The sequence below is a fragment of the Myotis myotis genome, unplaced genomic scaffold (assembly GCF_014108235.1).
Source record: "Myotis myotis isolate mMyoMyo1 unplaced genomic scaffold, mMyoMyo1.p scaffold_m19_p_7, whole genome shotgun sequence".
NCBI lineage: Eukaryota > Metazoa > Chordata > Mammalia > Chiroptera > Vespertilionidae > Myotis > Myotis myotis.
In genome coordinates, this window is record NW_023416379.1 from 20068728 (window position 1) to 20085821 (window position 17094).

The window sequence follows — 17094 nt, forward strand, 5'->3', positions numbered from 1 at the left end:
ATGGCAGCCGTGGGCAAACTACGGCCCGCGGGCCAGATCCGGCTCGTTTGAAATGAATAAAACTAAAAAAAAAAAAAAAGACCGTACCCTTTTATGTAATGATGTTTACTTTGAATTTATATTAGTTCACACAAACACTCCATCCATGCTTTTGTTCCAGCCCTCCAGTCCAGTTTAAGAACCCATTGTGGCCCTCGAGTCAAAAAGTTTGCCCACCCCTGCTCTACGGGCATGTTGACCAAATTAATTGTTTGGATTCGGAAATGGAAGGCCTTTTTAAAATACTATGTATTTGCATGCTCATGTATATTTCTGTGAAAAAAGTCTAAAAATTTTAAGCAAAAAGTTTTATTATCCCTTTGAATTTTAGCTTTCATGCTCTTCATCACTTGTTAAAATAAGTAGATCCCTAATGTCATTCTGTTTTATGGGAAAACAGAAGGAATACAGAAAACTTTGAACTTCATGAATGAGAGTAAATCTAGCTGTTTCAAAGAGGATGGGGCCCCTTCAGCCTTTCACACACACACACACACTCTACGGCCAGGCTATTACAGAAACATACTATTTGAAGCTTGCCATGCAGTGAGAGGAAGTTTTCAAAACTTGGACTCAAAATGTCCCTGAAATCAAATGCCTTTACTTTTTAAAAAAACATTTATTTATCAAATTGATTAAGATGACACTGATCAACATGAACAAATAGGTTTCATGTGTGAGTTTCTATGTTACATGGTGCAAATGCCCTTACTTTTTAGTGATAAAATTGGCCTGGAGCTAGGAGACTCGTTCTTAGATACTGCCAGCTATTTTGGAAGACTAGAGGGAAATGTAATGGAGAATTCAGAGAGTAGTGAAAGAAAGAGGAAGTGACCCTTGCTTCCACCTTCCTCCTTCACATCTTGGGATATAATGACATGGATATGCCAGTGATAATTTCTGGAACAGAGATACTCCTTTTCTCTGAACTAGGTGAGACCAACTTATTCCTGGGAAAGCAGTAATTTTTATTATCAAATAAGCTGTAATACAAGAATATAAGTCTTAGCAAAAAAATGGTGTTTGAAATTGCAGGCCATATAAGTGAGCTGGCTATTTTACAGGATGGTGCAGGGTTGGTTGTTTATATCCTTAAGAAGCACCTTGCTGCTTTCTTCTATTCCCCTTCTCCAAATTCCAAAATTAGTAAAATGCAAATGATTTAATATCAGTAGAAAGCTTATTTAGATATAATAAAAGCATAATATGCTAATTAGACCAGATGTCCTTCTGACAACTTTCCAGACAAAGCCAGGGCAGGGAGGGAAGCCCAGGTCCCAGGTGCCAGAGGGAAGCCAGTACCAGCAGCCGGGGGGGGGGGAAGGCCTACTGTTGCACGAATTTTGTGCATCAGGCCTCTAGTCTAGATATAATTGTTTTAGTTAATTTTTAACACATAATTTTTTTTCTTAAAGACTATATAGGCCAGCCCTTAAGTTACTGTTTTCTGAACACTTTTGTAAATTTTGCCTCTTTCTCTACCATGTTGTCACTAGTTTCGAGTAAATGAATTTGGAGCCCTGGAAGTTATAACAGATGAGAGTGAGATGGAAAATGTTAAAAAGGCAACGGCTACCACAACTTGGATGGTGCCAACTGCTCAAGAAGGTAAGAATGGGTGCTCTGTATTGCCATTTCTTTCTTTTGAAAGTTTTAAAGTAAGAATATCTCAGGTTTTATTGTAGGCTGGAACCTTGAAAATTCTGAGTGATCTTCATGTCACATGTGCTTAGGTAAATTTCTGTAACGAAGCTGATGTGGAACTAGCTTTTATATTTTAAAATAACCATTAACTGTCTTCTCTCCTAATGCCAGATCTGTAATAGCACCAGGTTAATTGGAAATTATCCAGTAAATCCATGTAATAGCCTACCCAGGTGATTTAGCCAAAAGCCTGCCACTTTTTTCTCATCTGCTCCGATGGTTGTAACTAACACCTATATGCTGATGACTCCTAAATCTATATCTCCAGCCCCGACCTCTCCCCCGAGCTCCAGGCCCGTATTTCCACCTGCCTACTGGACATCTCCACCCGGATGTCCCACAGGTACCTCAAACGCCACATGTCTGAAATGCGATTCATTTTCTATTTCTTTCTCCCCTCCCCCCAAACCTGCCTTTCTTCTATAACACGTAGTTCAGTTGGTGGTAGCACCAACTACCCACGTCAAGCCAGAAATCTAGGAGTCATCCTGAGTGTGTTTCCCCCCAGCCCCATAGCCTGTTACTTAATCCTCTTGGTTTTTTATTTCCTAAATATGTCTCAGATCTGGCCTTTTCTATCTATTGTCACTGCCACTGGCTTAATTTAGGTCCTACCAACTCTCGCCTGAACTAGTGCAGACATCTCCTGAAGAATCATTCTGCTTCTAATTTCGCCCAGTTAATCCTGTATACTGAACTTAGAGGAACTTGTGTAGATTGCTTCTCTGACGCTTCACCAATTCTTTTTTATCTCTAGCAAAACATACAGAGATCTGGGTGGCCTGCACCCACCTGCTCGCTTTATCTCTTTGCTTTCTGTTCTGTTCTTTGTACTTTGTGTTCTGGCAGTGCCAGCGGCACTGAGCTACCTGTAATTCTGCCAGCACATCCTGTGGCTTCATGCATCCTTGCCTTCGCTCATGCTGTTTCTTCTGGCTGGGATACTGTTTCTCACTTTGTCCAGTTGGTAAATTCCTCTTTGGCTTTTAAAACCCTGTTGAGGTTTTATATCAGAAAATCCTCCCCTGACCTCACCCCAGGCCGATTGACTCACGTCTTCCTTGTACTACTTCTGGAACCTGTTTGTGCTTCAATTACTGCATGTGTCCCTTCTTATTACAAATACTGGTTCTCTTGCCCGTCTACTCTTCTAGACTGTGAGTTCTCTTGGGTGAGGGCTGTACTGTCATTTCCAGTGCCTAGCTTAAATTGGTGCCTGATAAATGTTTGCTGAATGAATGATTAGCCTAATGATTCAGGCGAAAGGAAATGTGCGTTCCTAAACGATTTGGATAATTGTGATTCAGGAGATCTGCTGCATTAAAAGTAAAACAGAGAAACATTGATTTAACCAATTTAGTAAAACAAAATTACTCATCAAAATGTAATAAACATGAAATAACATAGATAACCCTTTTTAAATTTTGTCAAAGACACATCTATAAAATAGGATTGTAAAGATTGACAGTTTAATTTTCTGAATTTAGTGACTAATGAAATTTTCTTCATTTTACTTCAAACGCTGTAGAAAAAGCCTTAGACAAGCTTTTTTTCTGCAGAATTGTTTTGTTATGTAAATGATTTGAGTGATTTCTGCCAAGCTCATCCTCTTCTCTTTCCCAAATCCTAGAATTTGATCATTCATTCATTCAACAAACATTCTTTTATTGTGTTGCTAACAAAATTATTAGAAGAAAAAGTTTAAGTGTATTTTGGAATGTGTTCTGTCATGGTTTTAATTTTTTTTCTCTTCTTTCCATCTTCTAGTTTTTTCAGAGAAGACTGGGATGCCCTTCAGGTTGAAGGAGTCAGTAAAAGTAGAAGGGCTTCCGTTCTGTGAGAACTGTTGTCAGTATGGCAACGTAGATGAATGTCTTTCTGGAGGAAACTATTGCAGCCAGAATTGTACTCGGCATATCAAAGACAAGTAGGTTTTTGTTCCATTCCATTTGCAGAATGGGTTTTAGAGTCCATGGTCATGGCTCTCTGACCTCTGTCACCCTTTCATGCCCTTTCTTTTTTCCAAGACTTTTCCTGTAGAAACACATGGATCTCCATCTCATTACTCAACCTGGTGACCTCAGTCATGTCTGACCTGAGTTTTATTGCCTGTGTTTTACCTGCAATACAACTTCTGCCTCTTTCTTTAGCCATTTGTTTACACGAATTTGATTGTTTCTCAGCTCAGAGTATTTAAAGTTCTCTGGGTCACATACATATTTTGATGATACTGATGTTTATTGAAACACAGTTTTGTTTATATTTGGAGGGTTCTTAGGTAACTCAGCTAAAACTCTACAAATGGAATAAAGCTGATTGGAAATCAACTGAATGAAGACCATAGTGAGTAATGTAATGAATTATGTTACTGCTGATATCAGGGAAGACTAAGAAATACGAGACAGGAACATCAGCTGTGACTGACAGTGGTGTGACTTTGTCATTTGGGGGTTATCTGACAGAATTCAGCATATTACCAAGAAGATGTATTTCTTGCATATAATTGTATGCTATAAATAAATGACTTGACATTTATATTTCACTGGAGTTTCCCATGTATTTTAATTAGCACAGTCTTGTGAATTGTCTGTTTTTGTTGGCCAACTGATATTTTACAAAGTTACACTTGGCCTTTTTCATTTGGACTTGTTATTCTTAATAATTGATAAATCCTAGTTTTAAAGTTGCCCTGAAGACTAAAATATCTTTGAATAATTGATTCTTTTTTAAAAAAAAAAAATTGATTTCAGATAGGAAGGGAGAGGGAGAGAGAGAGAAATAATGATGAGAGAGAATTATTGATTGTCTGCCTCCTGCATGCCCCCTGCTGGGGATCTAGCCCACAACCAGGCATGTGCCCTTGACCGAAATCAAACCCAGGACCCTTCAGTCTGCAGGCCAACGCTCTATCCACTGAGCCAAACCAGCTAGGGCAATAATTGATTCTTTTATTAGTATGTGCTGCAAATGTGAAAGACAAATTATTTTAAACTTGTGAGACTCTGTTTTACATATAGTGCTGGTCTCCTTTTGAAATTAACGTAGAAGCTAATTTCCACTTTCTAACCTTGACAGTGTCACAATACATGATAATGGTTTGACATGTTCCCTACCTATGATATTCTAATGTCTACACATTTATCCTGGTGGTTAAATATTTTTCCTTTGGTGGGTGATGTTTTAAAAGAATTTGCATTGATACTCACCATGTAGATGTTTGATAGGTATTGTTTCCTGTCATTATTTTGGGTTTACAAGCAGCAGAGATCAGAAGGAGGAAAGGGACCTAGGAGAAGACAACGAGGAAGAAGACCCTAAGTGCAGTCGGAAGAAAAAACCAAAGCTATCCCTGAAAGCAGACTCCAAGGAGGATGCAGAAGAGAGAGACGACGAAATGGTTAATATCTCTTATGGGACTACCTGGGAATACGGGGGTGTTTCCTAAGTGGGTAGCACCATGGTCAAAGGCACTAGCTCTACAGCTAGTTACCGACTTCAAGTGCTGCCTTAGCGGCTCTCTGTGTTACCATCAGCACATTATCTACCTATTCTTTCTGTTGCTGTCCTCATCTCAAAATGGGAATTGTAAATAATAGTACCCCTTTCTTAGGGTGAAGAAGTAGGAATTTCTGTGCTTATTGCTGGAGAGAAAGAGGCAACAGTAGACCTTCAGTTTTGATAATGAACCTTTAGTTTCTTTCAATAGCAAGATCCCAGTCCCATTTTAGTAAATTGCAGACAGATCTCATAAAAACTATGTGAATAGATAGAAAATGGCACATCAGTGTCAGGTATATTTAGGGAGAACTAATTCAGAGTATGCAAATTAAAACATAAATGTCTTATTCCTAAAGTATATATTAATGGTTCTTAGGAAAAGAGAACTTTAAGGTCTTGGGGCATTTTCCTTAAGATCAACTTTGAACAACTTTTATTTGCTAGTCACTATTCTAGGAGCTGAGAATACAGGATGAACAGGACAGCAGCGGGACAAGTCTCTACTCACAGGGACATTACATTCTTAGTAAGGGAACATATAATAAAATAAATAAGAGAAATGTCAGCCTGTGATAAGTGCTTTGCTGAGAATTACAATAGGGCTTGAGGATTGGCTATTTTAAGTTGGGTTGTCAAGGAGGCCTACCAGAGAAGGTGGCATGAACAATGTGATCTGAATACTAAGAAGGAGTCAGCTTGGTAAAGTTAGGAGTGAGGAGCCCTCTGGGAAGTGGGGCAGCTTAAGGAAAAGTTCCTACAGTAATGTGCAGCATGCTTTGTTTGAGGAAATAAAAGGAGACAATACAGTCGAGAGTGGAGTCAGGTGAAGCTGAAGAGGTCCAGGCCATGGAGGGCTTTATGGTATACCAGAGTAATGGGTTTTCATTGTATTTTGGGTGTGATGGGAAACCATTGGAAAGTTAAAGACAAGGAAATACTGTGATATAATTTATGTTTTAAAATGATCACTCTAGCTTTGCCAGGTGAGAGCAAAAGTGGAATGAGGGAAACCAGTTAGGATTTTATTGTAGTAGACCAGCTAAGAGGGCTATGTAAGATAGAAGAGGGGATTTGGGATCTGTTCGAGATAGGTTTGCTGGTGTGTGAGGGAAAGAGAATAATCAGGGCTAACTCTTAGGCCTTTGGCTTGAACCATTGACTGGATAATGATGCCCTTTACTGAGGACGGGAAGGCAAGGCTGGAGTGTGGAATCTGGAGATACTTGGGCATCATGAGTTTGAGATGCTTATGAGACATCCAAGTGGAGATCCAGTAGGCAGGTGTATGCATGAGTATGGAGTATGGACTGGGGATATCTGGTAGGCAGGTGACCTTTAAAACTTAGGGAGAGAGATTAGATAGAGAGCAGAAGAGGGCTGGGTTGGAAGAGACACTAGCAAAGGGACTGAGAAGAAGGGCCGGGGAGGTGTGAGGAATATCGGAACAGAGGGCCCCAGGAGCTAGGAGGAGAAAGGGGTTCAAGGAGGCAGGAACAGGATCCCTGCTATTCTACAGAGTAGTTCTTGAAAATGCTCTTATTTTGTGATGACCTTAGGCCAAAAGCAGCATAGCTCTCAAGTTACATATATCCTTACTTTCCTTAAAACTTAGGAAGTGAAATTGAAGAAAAGTACAAAACAAATAATGCTTTCTGATAGCGCTCTAACTTTTTGTTGGTGCCAGTTTCACAAACTTTCAGAAAATCGTAGTTTTCTCTCTTATTGTAGGAGAACAAACAAGATGGGAGAATCCTGAGGGGTTCACAGAGAGCCCGAAGGAAAAGACGCGGTGATTCAGCTGTATTAAAGCAGGGTGAGTCGATGAAGAAAAGGCTTTACTTGCAACTTTATGAAACTTAAAATATTTCATGTGGGTAGACGTTTTAGTTTTAGTTGTAATGCACATTAGGGCAGCTAAAGTATTACTTTGGGATTTTTTTAAATTAAATTTTATCAGTAAAGATTATAGTTTTGAAGAAATAGGTAAGGGAAAAAGGGAAGTTAGTAACTTTCGAATAGTGTCCGGGCAAACACGAGAACACCTTACTTTATTTGAGCATCAAGTAGGTTTCATCTATTTCTGCACTTTTATTAACACTTATGTTCTTGTTCATTTCCTAAGAGTGTAAGTTTTAAGTTTTTAATGTTTTCTCTCAAACCACAGCCTCCTAATATGGTACCTTTTCTTTTTTTTTTCATTGTTCCTCTGGCAACACTTTATTCTCAGAGGAATCCAGTCCTCAGGCCCTTCCCTTGAACACTTGAGTGGATGAACTCCCACCTCATTCAGCATGGACCTCACGTCATTCTCCTAGAGCCCCAGTGTCCGCTGCTGGGCCTTATCCCCTTGACCTGCCACATCGGCCTGGCCAGGCCTTCATGTTAGGTCACTCCCCTTGTGCAGCTCCAGTTCCGCCCCGCCCAGTCATGTTGTCCCTACAAATCAGGACTATGAACCCAGTGTTCCTCTTCTGTGATGGATGCATTCCTTGCTTGTTCATCTTTTAAGCCTTGAAAGAAAAGCGTTTGAAACATTTCCACCTGCCTCAAGCACACAGCCTAACTTTTACCATTGGGGGAGATGGCTTCTAGTTTATGTCACTGAGATTAAAGGGAATAAATTCTCAGTTACTCAGCACTTTGCCTCAAAGATGTCATTAATCTTTTTCTCCCTTCACCTTCATTTCTATTCTCAGGGCCATGTCCCCCGTGGGACCTTGTTTCTTTAGTCATTTACTTTTATTCCTTAGCAATTCAGACTTTTTTCTCTTCATGAGCTCCACCCTAGCTGGTTCAGATCTCATCCCTAAAATACCTTTCCCCCAATTTTGTTACCTATCAAGCTATTGCATTTTCCTTTTATTTCCATTATTTGCCAAGTTAATCTCAAATAAAATTGATGTTAGCTGACACCGTATCTTTATCACATGTATTCGTTTGCTGCTCAAAATCTGTCCCTCACTGAATCGATTTTCTTCCCTTTTACCCCAATTGGCAGCCATTCCCTAGCCACTCAGTGCGCTGGCCATTTCTAGTTTTCAACTTCTTGATCTCTTAGTTTTTGAGCATCCTGCCTCCAGGAGCACCTGCTTCCTGTAATTTCCATGGTACTCTTCTGTTTTGATTTTCTGCTGCGTCTTCTTCCATTACTCTGAGTTCTTCTGAGTCTTCTACCCTCAAGGCTGCAGGTACACACTGCAGTTCACTGCTTCACTCTCATTTCCTTGGAAGAGGAGCCAAGACAGGAGACTGAGAACACCAGCTGAGGTAGTAAGAGAAGAGCCAGGCCTACTGGTATTTAGGGAAGTGAGAGTTCACAATGCACATCTGCGAATGTTTTAGACTTGGAGATTCTGTCATCTTAATCTCACTTCCCTTTCAGGTTTGCCTCCTAAAGGAAAGAAGGCCTGGTGCTGGGCATCCTACCTGGAAGAGGAAAAGGCTGTGGCAGTGCCAGCGAAGCTATTCAAGGAGGTACGGCCGCTCTGGAGAGCGCTGTGTCTGACGGCACGGAGCTGCCGTACTATCTGGAGTCGGCACTGCCATGTCCGCTGTCTGTTTAGGACCTGTGACGGGATGATTTCTCAAGCATATTGTTTTGCATGTGTATATTTATGTGGAGCGGTACCTGCAGGGCCAGCTAGCATCAATACATGACACCTCCCTCTCCCCCAAGCTGTGTGCATAGGCACATAGCTGTACACATGCTCTTTTCTCTCAGCATTTACCAGCTTTCACTCAATTTTAAGAGATATTTTTGCTATTACTAAAAAACTAGTAGATAAAGAAAAACTGGCATGAAATTTCATGTCAACGTGAAGGCTTTGGGAGAATAGAAATGCGTTACTGAGGTTTACATAATATCACAACAAAAATCTAAAAATGAATTACTATATTTTATTAACTATAGTGAAAATATTGTATCATAAGTAATTTAAAATCAGTTAAAGGTATAGACGCCAAGTGTAATTCTAGCTAGGAGCTGCTGCTCCTGGGCTAAAACAGGGTTCAGCAAAGGGCCTTTCAATAAAGGGCCAGAGAGCAAGCATTTTAGGCTTTGTGGGCATCTGGTCTCGGGTGCTACAGCTCAGCTCTGTTGCTATAATGAAAGCAGCCATAAACAATATGTAGGTGAATGAATATGGCTGTATTCCAATAAAACTTTAATTACAGATGGTGGCCTAGATTTGACCCATAGACTATAAGTTGACTCCTGGCTTAAATTATTTAATATTTAATCATAGTACGTAATAAGTCTGCCATCAATATCTTGTTATATATGTAGGAATTTAGGGCTTTTTTTTAAAAAAGTATGACAAGTAAATATTAGGATGAGTTCTCTACAGTAACATTTAATTTAAACAGTAGTAATCACTTTTGAACTTATTCTATGTAATTATTTACTGTAACTTCAGTCCTTTGAGGAATAGCCTTTTAACATTTTTTAAAAAGAAATTTTATATATAGACCCAGCCAGCATGTCTCAGAGGTTGAGATAAGCAATGTATGTAGATCCAAATCCTCTTCCCCTCTTAAACCAAATAAAAACATATGTCATTCATATTGTTTTTTGGACTTTGCTTTTTTGTTAACTTAATTTGGAAATTATTCCATCTCAGTTAATTATTTCCTTTATCATTCTTTGATATTAATGCATAAAATTCAATCTTATAGCTGTTCCATAATAATTTAAGCTGCTCCCTATGGATTGACATGTGACAAATATTGACATATATGACACATACATATATATGATATATGTGTCAACCTTTAGGAAGCGCCTTAAGTTATTATAGATTAGACATAAGAAGGAATACTATATGTACATATGGAAGATAGATACACGAATCTTTTGCCATGTAAATGTTTTAATGAATAATTTTGTACACCTGCCATTTTGCACATATGGTTATCTCTGTTGGATAATTTCCTAGAATTAGAATTGCTGAGCTGAAGAAAGTGTTCTTTTTTAATGGATATCATGAGATTGCAACTTATATCCCTACTAGTGATGTCTGTGTGCATGTTTCCCTAGAGTCTTGCCAACAGTGTTATCAAACTTTTTTATCATTACCAACCTGATAGGTGAAATATATTTTTGTGTAATTTTTGTATGACTCTTATGAGTGAAGATGAGCATCTTTTCAAATATGTAAAACATTTAAGTTTTCTTTGATGTGACCTCTTTGTAGTCTTTATCCATTTTCCATTGGATCATGAGGTGATCCTTGTCTTTTGAATTTTTAAAAGTTATTTATTTATTTGGTTAAAGACTTTATTTAAGAATGGTAATTATTCACAATTTTAATTAGACATTCAGGATAAAATACTAAAACTGCTGTCATTTTTCATTGTAGTATCAATCCTTTCCATATAACAAAAATGGGTTTAAAGTTGGCATGAAATTAGAAGGCGTGGACCCTGAGCATCAGTCCGTGTACTGCGTCCTCACAGTGGCTGAGGTAAGCTTTATTTTTAAAGTAACATGGTGACTATGGAGTTTTAATAATGGGAAAAGATGCCACTTGTTGAAGACATGCAAAGCTCAGGCTGCTCCCAAGTCATTATTTGAGAAAGAGGACCTGTTGACTTCTCTGTGTCTGTACTAGCCTTGGTCTGGCTGGATATCACTGCATGTAGAACTTTATGAAGGACAAGAAGCCAGCACACAGACAGTGTGCAACAGGGCAGGCGCTCTGGGACTCCGCAGCAGCCGTGTGCCCTATTCTGGGCTGGCTGCTTCCACGCCAGCCCCCCACGGTGATGTGCGAATGAGAGGGGATGTGTGCATGTGGGAAAAGTATTTGTCGCCCCGTATCCATGCTCCTGATGTAACCAGGGATGAAGCCAGAACACGGCAGCCCAGCCTTTCCCATATACATAATAGCTTTTGCCTTTGGGTTTTGTCATGTGTTTGCCTGTGTTTGCTGCTGTTAATGAGGGGGCTTTGATGAACATAAGCTGTATCATACTGGATGTCCATGCACACAGCATTCTGCGTGTGTTTGTTTTTTAATTAATCAACCGCCACCTATTTCAGGTTTGTGGATACCGGATAAAGCTGCACTTTGATGGGTATCCTGATTACTATGACTTCTGGGTTAATGCAGACGCTCTGGATATTCACCCAGTTGGGTGGTGTGAGAAAACTGGCCATAAGCTCCACCCTCCCAAAGGTATTGTCACTTTTTGGTTTCATATTTTAAATTCTATAAAAACATTTTTACCTGTTGATTTAGAATTTTTAAGAATTCAGTCTCTATAATTCAGATAGGCCCAAATTCAAGCTTGATGAGCAAATACATTCATTAGAGTGAAAGGAAAAAAAAGTAGAATCCTATTCAAGAGAATAAACTATGTCCTTGTACTTATTTGCATATAAAATAACATTTGCATGATACTTAATTTTGACTACAAATAAATTTTAGCTACAGATTTCTATTATATATATATATATATATACACACACACACACACACACACACACACACACACACTTGGAAAAGCTGATTTGAAAAATTACTTCTAACCCGTTTACAAGATTAAGTTTACTTACTCATATTTTAATGTATATGAAATCTCAAGAAATCACGCGTTGAATATATAGATGTCAATATTTAGCAGATGGGAAAGGACAATATAACACTAAAAATTGGTTTAGACGGTGGTTGAACTAATAGCAATTATTTTTTTACTATTGAGTTCTTTACAGTCTGCCAATAATTTTGCCTGTTTCATGTTTACATAAAGATCCGAGAACAACAGATACCATCTTTCAGTCCATGTCTTTGTTTAATAATGGCATATTTCCTTCCTTTTTCAGCTATTGCAATAGTAGTGTTAACATGATACAAAAGATCCCGGTTACTAGTTTGATATTTTGGGCCTGTCTCATGGTTACTGTTTTTTAATGGCATCCTTTGGTTTTAAGTGAAAAATTAATGGCAAGATGGTATTTTCAAATAGCTGAGAGATTAAACAAAAGCATATAGAAAAATATGAGGGTAAAAAAGAAAATCTGTAAGCCTTTATGTGAATTGACTGCTTATATATGGTGACTTACTAGCTGTTCTTTTCATGCTTTTAATGGAAGTAGCAGAGAGCACACGAGCAGAGAAGATAAAATGCTAAATTTCCTTTTTGTAAGGAAAGGTTGGCTTTATCAATATTAAGCATGAAATTGTGAAAATTAAGGCAAGGACATTTCCATTATTCTGATTTACCAGCATGCTTACTTCATAAGTCTTGAATTATCAATCCTGTGGTAATAGGTCAAAAAGATTTAAATTGTTGTATTACTATTTTTCCAGCTTCCCATTAATTCTTACACGTTAGTCTCCTGAAATAGAGTAGGTAAAAGAAAAATAAAGAATTTGACTATCCCAGATCACTAGCCTACTGCTAAGGAGTTCTACCTAAATACTGATAGACATGCCCGGGTAATAAAAGAAGCATACCTAAGTATAATATGTATTTACTTCCTTAACCTTTTCTTTATATCCATTACTGTTTATTCAGAATTGAAAAAAAATAGTATAATTTGCTGTAAATAAACACAACCTATGTATAAAAATACATAGTTATGAAATATGATTTAAATTTTGTCTGTTTAAAAAAACCACTTGGCCCTGCCAGTGTGGCTCAGTGGTAGAGTGTCAACCTATGAACCAGGAGGTCACAGTTCAATTTCTGGTCAGGCACTTGCCTGGGTTGTGGGTTCGATCCCCAGGGCAGCCGATGGATGATTCTCTCTCATCGATGTTTCTGTCTCTCTCTCCCTCTTCCTTCCTCTGGAAGTCAATAAAAATATATTTTTTTAAAAAATCACTTGATCTCCTGATTTTGGCATGTTTGAATTACAGATAAAAATGGGAATGGACCCCAGATGGTTTAGCTCAGTGGATAGAGTATCAGCCTGTGGACTGAAGGGTTCGATTCCGGTCAAGGGCACATGCTCGGGTTGTGGGCTCGATCCCCATTACGGGGCGTGCAGGAGGCAGCCAATCAGTGATTTCCTCTCATCATTGATGTTTCTCTCTCTCCCTTTGTACCTGAAATCAATAAAAATATATATTTTTTAAAAAAGTGGGAATGGAAAACTAAGTGTGAAATATTTTGCTATGTTACTAAGCCTGTTTATATCTTCTTGCCCTAGGTTATAAAGAAGAAGAATTTAATTGGCAGACTTACCTGAAGACATGTAAAGCTCAGGCTGCTCCCAAGTCATTATTTGAGAATCAGAACATAGTAAGTACATCCAAAATACTTACTCAAAAAAAAAAAGTGGCTGTGGAGTGTAGGATAAATTCCAAGTGATAGCAAGAAACTAAAATTTTATTGCTTTGGTAAATAGAGTACTCTTACTGTAATTAAATTTTAAAATTAGCTTAAAATCTTCATAAGTAAACTTTTTTATAGCCATATCATGGTTGTCTTTTTTTATTGAATGGTAGCAGGCAACATAGTACAAAATGCAGGTGTAATTTACAGTTAAGGTGCATAAAAAATTAAATTGATGGCATACTTTATTATTACTGTCATCTGTTCAGGGTGCTGCTACAGTGGGATTCACATAGTGAGACGAGTAGAGCCATGTGTGGATTTGTATGCTTGCCTTCACTCTAGCTTCTAGCTTTATTTTCAGTATAACAGCAGCACAATCTGATGTGTGTGTACTTTCTCCTTCTTGACCTGTATTACGACTTTCCATTACATTTGACATCTCTGAGGAAGCCTGATACCTTACATTCTTCTTCCTGGCCCAAGTTCTGATCCAATTGGAAAGAACAGAGAGCAAGCAGGTAGAAAACCAAAATATTGTCTTTGTAACTGGTAAGGGCTCAGTTGCATGGCCTATATCTGCTATCAAATGAGCTTCTTGCTTCTGAGCCCTAGAATTAAAGAGATTTACTGGCCCTTCCTGCCTCACCTCCCAAACCCAGGAGCATTGGACCAGGGCATACACACCCTCCCACATTTATAGAGTATGACCTGTTCCTTCTTGCAGATTCACCAGTCAGGTAACAGCGAGTGTGAATGTGGAAAGAGGCAGTAACGTTTCCATAACATTCCCTCCAAATGAAAATATGTATGAGGACTAGGGAAGATGTTCTTCCTCCAACCCTACCCCCACCCCCGCCCAAATACCCTCCATTTGGGAAATGATTTTAACCTGTTGTTTTCAGCATCAGTGGAATGGCTAAAAGATTCTCTGATAAAACTGAACATAAGCCTGGTCTAATTAGAGAACTGAAGGGTGTGTGTGTGTGTGTGTGTGTGTGTGTGTGTGTGTGTGTGTGTAATAGAAATCAAATGAGCCATGTTAATATTTTAAAGCATCTTAATTGAATGGATAGTTTAATTGCTGGGATGTAAATTCTGCATTGTTAGTAGGTATTTTCTGTCAAGACAAGGCCAGTTAGGTGGAAAACCCAGTGGCCTGCTCTCACTACTCCGAGTTTCCTCAATCTGCCTGGTTCTCTGATGAAGACTTCAGTTGGGGATTTGATTAACTGCCTTGAACCGTCTTCTTAAATTCCGTGCCTTGCTAGCACACAACTTAATCTTGTGTTATGTGATTGGTATCTAAGATGCAATTAATTTTTGTAGTTTACTCTACCTTAGAATATTCAAATATTTATGGTCAGAACTCTGATAGATAATTTCAGGACTTAAAAGTATGCTACAAAGTATCTTTGTAGCATCAGTGACTGCTTCTTTAATTTAGCCAGGACTGAATTCTAACATTTTCAGGTACTGGGCCATCTATAGTTTGTAATGAAAATGGTATATTTATACTAAAAAGAGAGACAGCATCTGTTTTGCTTAAAGTAATTAGGATAGTATCAGTATTTTTCAGAAGGATTTTATTTTTATTTATTTTTAATTATATTTTTATTGATTTCAGAGAGGAAGGGAGAGAGAGAGATAGAAACATCAATGATGAGAGAATCATTGATCGGTTGCCTCCTGCATGCCCCACACTGGGGATCGAGCCTGCAACCCGGGCATGTGCCCTGACCTGGAATTGAATTGTGACCTCCTGGTTTGTAGGTCAACGCTGAACCATTGAGCCATGCTGGCCGGGCAGAAGGATTTTATTTTTAGATGATCAGAAGTATTGTGATGGGTATAATTGATGCCCAAGTACACTTCTCTGAGATTAGGATACTTTTCCTCACAAAAGATTATAAGGAAAGTTTACATTTTACTGCCCCTTAAGCACTTAAATTTTATTGAATTTTTTATTATCTTAGCTCCATGTCCCAGATGGCTAATAATTTGTGGATTTTCTTATATTACAAACTATTTGAATAGCTGTATATATTAACAGCCAGTTCATTTATGAAGATGACCTACTTTCAGTACTCTTTTGAGAAATCTTTTCAGAAATGGGAATGAATGTGTACTGACTCACACATTTTTAACTTACTAAGTGCAAAATTAGTTATTTTGTGTAAAATAACTTTCATTGTTAACTCTATAATCAAGGAAGAGAAAAACAGAAAGGGAATTTATTTGGTGAATCAGACTTGCCTAACTACTATAGTTGTCTAAGGTACCAAAACCGAGTTAATATTAGTTAAACTCTGTGAGGCTGAGGGTGTTTTAGTTTTGAGTTCCACATAGTTAATTGGGACAGTTAATTGGGTGTAGCAACAGGGCATTTTTCTTATTGCTCTGTTGGAAAGTGACCCTGCTGTAAAGCTGATGCTTGATTCTTAAACGATGTGGACCCAGCTGGTGGACGCCACACCTTCACCCAGAGATGCAGAGAGGAGGGTGCGGGTCTCACTGTTGAGTGTGTGCTCATCTCTAATTAAATCTGTGTGTTTCATAGACAGTGATCCCATCAGGCTTCCGAGTTGGAATGAAGCTTGAAGCTGTAGACAAAAAGAACCCTGCGTTTATCTGTGTTGCTACGGTAACAGATATGGTGGACAATCGTTTCCTGGTACATTTTGACAACTGGGATGAGAGCTATGACTATTGGTGAGACATTTTTCCATTGCAGTGGGTGCTTTTTCTAATTTAGTGTTTATCCAGGTAAACCAGGTGCATGGTTTAAAAACAATCGTAATGCAAAGTTTGAACAGAAAATAAAAAGCTGCCCCACTCTTTTCTACTTCAAATCTTTAACTTTTTCCTGTTCCCTACGTTGTATATTTCTAAATGGCACCCTTTAGTTCTACTTTGTGATTTGTCTTTTAGTTGACTTCTTGCTGTGGATGTGCACCCCATGCCAACATGTGCTCACACGTGACACACACAGACTCACAGCTTCCCCCTGCAAGCTTGAGTGTCATCCCTTATTTTTTAAATAAGTATTTTCATCTATCTCTCATATTTTTATGCCTAGTAGCTAATTTAACCATTTACAATAACTGAATACAAATATAGTAATTGAGAAATATTGTTTTTAATCCTTATTGTGTTTGGATATACTACATAATATAGTAAGAGCAACATATTATAAAATTATAATTATAAAATAATTATAATAAAGCCATTATATTTTGATTAAGTAATTAAAGTAATGATTTTACATATCGAATTCATGTTCATTGATTATTATAATTCAGTTTCCTGATGAAAGGCATTTCTGAAGTGTTTAGTTCCTTCTAGAGAAAACTTGAAATGATAAAATTTTAGAGCAGTGATAGATATCTTGGATTCTTAGACACTCATCAGTTTTACTTGCATTATTTTAAAAAAGAGATATTGAAAGTCATTTGCTATTCAATTTTAAAAATCACTTATATGTTACATATGCTTTTTATAGAATTTTTAAGATATAGATAAGTAATTCTATGTTTACATCACAGAGTCAATTACTTTTGAACATCTTGGTGT

At 38.1% G+C, this 17094-nt stretch overlaps 1 protein-coding gene across 13 annotated transcripts in view; it reads left to right on the plus strand.

The window, feature by feature from the left end:
• The window catches only part of L3MBTL3 (L3MBTL histone methyl-lysine binding protein 3), an 87331-nt gene that overhangs the window by 32058 nt on the left and 38179 nt on the right, over positions 1–17094 (plus strand). For 7 of the 13 annotated variants that reach the window (XM_036316955.1, XM_036316959.1, XM_036316946.1 and 4 more), the window contains 10 exons: positions 1536–1647; positions 2012–2086; positions 3511–3670; positions 4993–5140; positions 6970–7054; positions 8624–8715; positions 10599–10703; positions 11282–11417; positions 13397–13488; positions 16082–16233. In XM_036316955.1, the coding sequence (XP_036172848.1) occupies positions 1536–1647; positions 2012–2086; positions 3511–3670; positions 4993–5140; positions 6970–7054; positions 8624–8715; positions 10599–10703; positions 11282–11417; positions 13397–13488; positions 16082–16233 (1157 nt within the window). Of the gene's footprint in view, positions 1–1535; positions 1648–2011; positions 2087–3510; positions 3671–4967; positions 5141–6969; positions 7055–8623; positions 8716–10598; positions 10704–11281; positions 11418–13396; positions 13489–16081; positions 16234–17094 lie in introns of those variants that run through there. The other 6 variants (XM_036316951.1, XM_036316952.1, XM_036316953.1 and 3 more) reach the window with 6 other exon arrangements.